Source organism: Echinops telfairi, unplaced genomic scaffold (assembly GCF_000313985.2).
Source record: "Echinops telfairi isolate 266 unplaced genomic scaffold, ASM31398v2 ScPeMD7_3;HRSCAF=10, whole genome shotgun sequence".
Lineage (NCBI taxonomy): Eukaryota > Metazoa > Chordata > Mammalia > Afrosoricida > Tenrecidae > Echinops > Echinops telfairi.
The window spans coordinates 65149075-65157210 of NW_022103899.1; the positions used below are offsets into that span (position 1 = coordinate 65149075).

Genomic DNA, 8136 nt, shown 5'->3' on the forward strand with positions numbered 1-8136 from the left:
GTACTGTGTAATTATTCTTTTAATTTCATTAGGGTCCATTGTAATGTCCCCTGTTTCATCCCTCATCGTTGCAAATGTCGTTTGTTCCTTCCTTTCTTTGGTTAGGTTTGCCAGAGATCTATCAATTCTGTTAATTCAGAAAGCTCTCTCTTACACATATGAGTGTCTCTGGATTTGTTTCTCTAGTCAACCCAAACTAACACATCATCTCACAGTTTCTGGAGGTTAGATATTCAAAACAGGTAGCAGGTCAATGCTGACACCTCTGGAGGCTGCGGGAGACAAACCTCTCTGCCTCTCCCCCAACTCCTGGTGGATCCTGGTCAAGGTTGCTGTCCACGGGCTGACAGGTGTGTGCTCACACAGCACTTCTCTCTGTGTGGGCCTGTCGGTGGTCTGTGCTCCCGTCCTACGACAAACTGGAGGTCCTTGGTGGCGTGAACTTAGGTGGGCTTCCAGACTGGTGGTTCAAATGTACCAGAGGCGCCTCAGAAGACAGGGCTTGTCCTCTTCTGAAAGGTCATCACCTTGGAAAGCCCAGGGAGCAGCTCCGCTGTGCACATGCTGTCGCCATCGAGAGCACAGGACTAGGACCCACCCTGCCCAGGAACAGCTTTCTGACCCACTCACTCTGCAGGGAGAGCCTGGGACCCCACGTGAGCTCACATTCATAGGCACAGGGCTACAACTCCAAGAGATCATTGGGGTGGGAATGGTGGGGGTGTAGAGGGACACAAGTCAATGCAAACCAGTAGGAATATATATCGATTGAGGGATTTAACGTGAATATTTGGCTTTTACTCAACTGTTATTGTTAGGTGTCATTGAGTCGGGTCCAACCTTTTGTAAAGCAGAGTGAGACACTACCTGGTCCTGCGCCATCCTCACATTTATTCCTGTGCCTGAGCCCATGGCTTCAGCCACAAGATGGATGGACACTGTGGCTGCATCTCTACCCATACCTCTACCCTTATCCCTAACCCTTAGCCTCACCCCTACCCCTACCCCTAAGCCTACCCCAACCCTGACTCCTTCATAGTAGCAGGAGGTAATCTCCCTCAGAGCCTCCCAACTGGAAATAGTAACCATGGAATTCTGGGATGGTCACTCAGCCTAGCCAAGTCAGCATACTTGACCAGCACCCCAAGGACTCAAGTGCCAGCACACTCAAGCTCAAGCCCAGCATGAGTCTGGAGCGTTGGTCTTAAGGTTCCTGGCTGGAGGGGAACGGGCTCCAGGAGGCTGGGTGGCTGACGTGCTTTCTGCTGCTAAGTGGCTCTTGTGTAATACCTGTTGGGGTGGCCTCAGAGGTGCAGAGCCCTGCTGCTGAGCTGTCTTAATTCTTTAGAGTTGTAAGTACCCCTCTGTCCCTCTGGGGTCCCAGAGACTCAAGTCTAGTCCTGCTGCTATCCAAGGCTTTACCTCAGACAAAAAACCAAACTCACTGCCCTAGAGTCGATGCTGACTCATAGCAACCCTATTGGCCAGAAAAGAACTGCCTCTGTGGGTTTCTGAGACTGAAACTCTTTACTGCCCATTCTGTTATGTAGGTGCTTGCCGGGACTTGCTGGGCCCAAGACTATATAAGCTTGTAGGAGAATACATTTGTGCTCTCTCGATCCTGACATCGGGAAAGGTGAGCACCCTGCATGCTCTGTTACGGGTAACAATCAATAAATGAACCCCAATTTCCTCTTGCTTTTCACCTGAGCCATTGAAAAATAACTCAGGGGGTATGAGCAACAGCAGCCCAGGCCGCCCCATGAGGTGTGCACAGACACACCTGTCAGTGGCAAGTCTCCACAGCGACACTGCTGTCTGTGAAACCCCATGCTCACCGTGTCCACATGCCATAGACATCCTCTTAAAATATAGTCCTGGCTTTGTTTTTAAATCCTGTTCTATTAACAAACTGGAGGGTAAGCTTTACAAATTGGGTCAGGGCAGCGGCTGCTGGGGATGTCCAGGAGATTTGGGTGCAACATTCCAGCCTCCAAGGGAGGTGGGCAGTGATGGGCAGTGGCCACTTGGCCTCGCCAGCCACCTGTGCACACCCTCCTTTCAACCCAACAGACTGCTGTAGAAGCTGCTGTGATGTCTTGAGGCCATTTGTGCCAGCTCTGCGTGAAAAAAGAGGAACAGCCACTATGTCTCTGCTGAGTCCCTCTCTAGGTAAACCATGCCTCTCAGGGAAAATCTGGGGACTGTGCCCCAGAGCTGGCCTTTTCCAGTTACTGTGCTGAGGGGGATCTTCCAATTTACAGAACACTTGAGGGGAGCCCAGCATGGTAAGAAGGGATGACCTTTTAGACAGATTAAGACAGAGCGATGTGTTTCCCCATGTCTAAAGTGGAAAGAATTGATGTGAAATGGACAGGAGAGAGCAGCACAGAATCCACGTCTCCACCTTGTCACTGTGGACACACTCAGCACCCTGGCTTGGTACATGTGGTGGCCCCTGGGGGCTGCCCAAGAGCCGGCACTCCTACGTTCATGATGAGCACTCTGCCACCTCCAGCCTCTGCTCTCCTGGACTGAACTCTAAGGAGAGGGGCCCAGGTAATGCACTGGTTCAGGGAACTTTTGGAGAACTGGGCCCAGGGGTCTGGAATTGGGGCTAGAAGGTGGAGTTTAGGGCTGTTCTGGTTGCCCAGGGGCAGCGCGGGTAGTGGGGGGGGGGCAGCCGCAGCACTTTCTGGAAAAGCACAGGGGGTGTGCGCCCCAAGCACCTTGCTATCACCCAGGGGCCACCACTTGGAGGCTGGTGTGCACCCCCAGCAGTTGCTATCACCCAAGGACCGCCACTCGGAGGTTGGCTGCCCTCACAGGCCAGAAAGAAGCTCTCACGGGGCAGAGAGCCCCAGCGAACCCACGGGAGGGGAAATAAGTCAAACAACAGAAGCAGCAGGCTGACATTCTCACCAAGAATTCAGGGAAAGAGAGTTGCTACCGTGTGTTACTCAAGGGTTGCAGAGGGAAATACAAATGTCTGTGGAAACAGGGTGTGTGGCTCCATCTGCTCCACAAGTCTGGCGTTCGGGACAAATTGTCCGAGTCCAGCATAAGCCGGACAGTGCTGAGTGTCTACAGGGGCAGGATGACACAGGGGCGGCAAGGTCAGGGCAAAATGCCCAGTGCTGTCAGGTCTGCACCTTCCCAGTGCTGTGACCTGTGGCTTCTCTGGCTCACCATGTGTCCAAACTGAGCAAGGACATCTGAATGGGAATCAATGGGCCACCAGGAGAACCCTTTCAGAGACGCTCACAGCGCTCTGCATCGACGAGCAAAGGGAACAAGGCAGAAAGGCTGTTTATTTTTGGCCACTGGGTTATGGCTCAGGAGGAGATAGTGTACTCAACAGATACGATGAAGAAGGTGCTTAGTTCTGTCCACAGCAGGCGCAGGTGTCAACACTGGGCCAAGGCTCACCGAGCTTCACAGCACGTCTCCCTGCAGAGCCCACGGCCCATCGCTCAGCGAGTGAGACCTCAGCTTCTGGTGACAGCTGTGTCTTAGAAACGGACAGGGATGGCGACAGGATCCATTGCCTGGTGACACTCGGAGGCTCTCGGTGTCTCTGGGCGGTGGGTCTGTGCAGCACTATGACTTTGGTGCCATCGTCACAGGCTCCAGGAGAACCTCAGCTCTCCAGAACCAGGCAGCAGCACGGGCATTCACAGCATGGCCGTCATCCATCAGAAGAAGTCCTCCTTCTGACTCCCGCCAGCAGCACCCTGTGCACGGACGTCGCCTCTGCGCACACCCTCAGGAGGGTCCTGCACCTCTGGCCACTTTGTCTCCTCGTTTGGGTACAAGTTCTTCTGCTGGTACAGGCGTGTGGCCACAGCCGTGATGCACAGTAGGACGAAGATGACCACAGCGACCACACCTGGAGAGGGAAGATTAGGAGAGTCAGGACCCGAAGGCAGCCTCTGCCCAGGTGGACACTGTGAGGTCAGCTTTGCCCACAGTGCAAGGGACGTGACCTTCTTCCTGTTCTGCTGAGCCTGGGAGAAAGCCCTGGTGACCCACTTGCGAAAATCGGCCCCCACACAGCTGTGGGTCACAGGGAACATGGACGGGTCTGGTTCTGGGAGGTGTGTGGGTTGGAAGCCACTCACACACAGTGGTCACCTCAGTGGACTTCGAGGCCCTGGGCAGTGACTGGGTCTGCTGTCCACAGGTCACCATGAGTGGAAGCCCGCCCTCCACCACCACCATCACCACCACCGCCGCCACCAACCAACTCCGAGGCTGGGACCATCAAGGCTCAAGGAGTCTGGCTTGGTGCTGAGATTTGGGCTTCTCTGAGTTCTGTGAACTTGGTCCAGGCAGCTCGGGACCTGCCAGTCGTGGGTGGAGGGGTCTCATTGACTGCACCAGCTGTGGTGTCCAGGTGCCTCCCCACAAGCAGCAGGGCTCATAGGTAAGCAGACACACCTGCCTCCTTTGAAAAGTACAGCCCCCCGCCCGCACCCCAGGCCCCCTGAAGCCTCCTACAGTAGAGAATCCTATGCATTTTCTCATACCTACGAGGGGGCTTCAGAATTGCGCAGCTTGGATGAGGCAACACCTCAGAGGGGGGCCTGTGGAGGTCTGAAAGAGTCCCCCTGAGTGTGGTCCTGCAGATCCAGATGCTCTGCTGCAGAGACCCCCTGTGTGGAGTCTGGAGCCTGCAGGCTGACCCTGCAGTGGAAAGGCTCCGTTCTCTCCACTCTCTGTTGGAACCGGGCCGACTTTCCGGTGGAGGGGGACCTGCCTGCTTCCTGGCTGAGGCCCAGGGCATGGGCCCCTGCGCCGGGGGAGGCCTACCCTGTGTTGTGGTCGGTCACTGCTCTGCTCCACGTGCACAGAGGACGTGGCAAGAGGACAGACGTCTGGGGATCGTGGAGGGGGTCCCTCAGACGCAGAAGCCTGTTTCAAGAGCAATGACCCTTTTTTCACGGCCCTGCTTCCCTATCAGGACTGAGGACCCCCAGGCCCCGAGATTTTCCCTGGACCAGCCCCACTCTCCCCGATGCCCGCCCCAAGACTTCTGTGTGGACCAAACTTCAGTGATTAGGAAGATGGGGAGTTGAGAGGGGTGGGGTGCCAGCACCCCCAGGAGGACTCTCCCTGCACTTCGGAACCCAAGAGTCCCCAGAGACTGTGACTCAGAGCAGGGGTGGGGGTTTGGGTGGGGTAGAGGGGCTGTTCAGGGCTGTGCCCTGGCCGACTGCTACAGGACAAGTCCTGTCCTCATCGGAGTGGCCGTGGACCTCTATCAGTGCTGGGCACACACCACAGAGGTGGCCCTGACACCCCGTCACATCATGATCACACACCATGAGGGGCACACGTATGCACTGGCCTCAGGGGGACCCTGGATAATGGGGGCCCAGGCATATGGGGAACCTGACTCTAAGGGGGACCTCAGCTTCTGGGGCGCTGGTTCTTTGGGACCCCTGTGCTCCCTGGGGACCTCAAGGGCTGGGCTTCAGAAGTGGATCACCAGGCCTTCCTTTGGGGCATCCCTAGGTGGGCATGAACCTCTGCCACCCCGTTAGCAGCCCAGTGCCCACCTTCGCCCCATGAGGATGAGCACCCCTGGGAGAAAGGATGCTGGGGTTTATACCTCTTTTTATATTCACAGTCTGAGCTGCGCTGGGGCCCTGGTGCTGCCTTCTCTTAGAGAGGGCACCGCTATCTATATCCTAGCTCTCCAGCCCAGAGTGGGGAAGGGGCCCCTGGGCTCATATCACCCCGCTAGGAAGTTATAGGCCGGCAGCCACCTCCAATCACCGCAGAGTCCCGCCGGCCTGTGTCTGACTTGGGCTCCACCTCGCCAGTCCGTCCGGAGTCATCTGCTGTGGAAAATGGGGCACACTCAGCCTTGGGACAGAGTCCACTCCCCACCCCGTTCCCGCCCACGTCCCGCTGCCCACCTGCCCACGCGTGGGGGTACCCCCGAGCTGTGCCCTCCGGGGCTCCACAGCGCGACGCTGCTACCGGGCCCCACAGGGAGGTCCCCATGGGCCGCCTGGGGCTCAGCGCTGCCTTCAGCGGGGCCACGCGCTCGAACTGCAGGGAGGACAGGCAGCCGGCGAAGCCCCGAGCACCCGCCTGCGCCGTGTCCGCGTCCACGTGGCCGCCGGGCTCTGTGGGCGACAGACACACAGACAAGGACGAATGTTAGTGGGCACGGCAGAGAGGCCCCTGCTCAGGGTGGTTAGTGGGGGCACGGTCAGTATTGGGGTCAGTGGTGACAGGCACCGAAGGATGCTCAGTGGGGGCCCATGAGTGGGAGAGGGTCACTGGGGGAGGGACAGTGGGGGTCAGTGGGAGGGCAGTGGAGGAAAGCAGCTTGGACGGTGGGATCAGCTGTCCCCCTCGTATCAAAATCCACAGGGACAGTCGATGAAACTCGAAGAGCCCTGTGGACTCAGACTCGCCTGAAATACCAAGGCCCTCGGAAGTACCTAAAACCACCGCACACCTAGAAACGGGCATCGTCGTCTTGAACAATTTTGTAGCAGTGGTTGTTTTGGGGCAATCTAACCAACCATGTGTCTGCTGGCCTGTCCCCACACGGCACTCACATCAGGTTGTTTGTACGCCATGACCTCATTCGGACTCAGGCAGTGTCTGCTTGTCTCCAGGGGGTGCAGACCCACACGCTGGCCCTGCTGTCCACTGTGGCACCTCACATTCCCAGGGCCTGTACCCATTAACTGGTGATGGCACTCGGCCACCACAGCCGGGTCCACACACTGACCACTGGTGGCAGCAGATGCCGGCCACACTGTCTGTACACATGCCTTGGGGGGCTCTCTGGCTTGGCCTCCCTCCTTGCCCCTGCTCTGGGTCACGGCGATTTTCTAACACCCTCAAGATGCGGCAGCTGGGTTCCATGGGCCAGCAGGTGGGCATCTGTCCAAGAACAGATGCTGGTGGCATCGGGGGCACTGTGCACCCCCCCCCAATTGCTGCAGAAAAGGTGTCTGAAGGTGCCCAATTGTTCCCCCTCCCCCCTTGGGTGTCCAGGGTGCGTGTGCCCTCGTGGTCTCAGCGTCCACACATTCTGCTGGGACCCAGAGCCCGTTAAGTTGCTGCAGCTCAGAGAAGGTTCGCTTCTGAGGGTGTCGGTGCTGTGCCAGCTGACCCCGCCTCCGAGTGCTGGGGCTGCATCCATCTGGCCTCACGGAGCGGCGTGCCTCTCCTGCTGTGCATCTGCAGAGTCCCAACAAGCCTTTGCTCTGCACTGGACTCCCGCCCAACTCCAGAGCCTTTGTCGGCAGGCCCTGCTCAACTTCCCTGTGTCTCTCCCTCGGCTGTGGGGTCCCTCTTTGGGGTGTGACGATGACCCACGATGTCAGCCTGCTCTGGGAAACAGCACGTCCTTCTGAGGGGCTTCCAGGCCTGGGCGAGGAGGCACTAAAGTGCCTGCTTTCTTCGCGTTATGGACGGCACGCCCAGCCTTGAAGTGTCATTAGACCCCAGTCAAAATTAGTGCCCTTCGAGCATGCAGCAAATTGATTTTTATTTAAAGTTTCAAGAAGCACAACTGCTCCAGGCCATAAAATTAACTGTCTGACCAGAGCTTCAACCTTGGAGTCTGAGTAAGGTAATAATGACTATCCGGTTCTTGAACAAAACATGGGTATTCTCAATTCCATCCTAATGCTTTCATTTGTTTAACTGAAGGAAATATATAAAAATGCTGATGTGTAAAATTAATCTTACTCTTGCATATGCATCCATTCGTTAAGTTTTAAATGGTGTAGTTTATTTTCATGGGTTGTTATACAGTGTCTCACGCACATTACTTCAAGGCTTTTCATAGCAACTTGGAATTTTAAGTTGCATTGTACGAACTACCCTCTCAGTACAGTTGTAAATGTTTCGTGCATTGTTCTTTCAGGAACGTGGTCAGTGTTTCCTGGGCTGAGGCACTCAGGTGGCTTCCCCCAGACCTGGATGTCCTTGTGGGTGGGCTGAGTGCATTTTCAGGATAGTTGGCCCCCTGGTGAGAGCCCCCACCCACCGCCCCCTGCTCAGGTGTTCACACCCCCTATGACAACTGCCACGTGACATGTGTTCACAATCATCCGTGACAACTGCCAGTGTTCACACCCTCCGTGACAACTGCCAGTGTTC

The 8136-nt window shown here is 56.4% G+C and overlaps 1 protein-coding gene across 1 annotated transcript in view; it reads right to left on the minus strand.

Annotated features, from left to right (window-relative positions):
• Positions 1-3310: 3310 nt before the first annotated feature.
• The window catches only part of LOC101648854 (contactin-associated protein-like 4), a 109121-nt gene continuing 104295 nt past the window's right edge, over positions 3311-8136 (minus strand). The window contains exons 22-24 of the mRNA XM_004701899.2: positions 5925-6137; positions 5772-5843; positions 3311-3889 (exon numbers count right to left, since the gene is read on the minus strand). Coding sequence (XP_004701956.1) covers positions 3696-3889; positions 5772-5843; positions 5925-6137 — 479 coding nt within the window. The 3' untranslated portion in view covers positions 3311-3695. The remainder of the gene's footprint in view (positions 3890-5771; positions 5844-5924; positions 6138-8136) is intronic.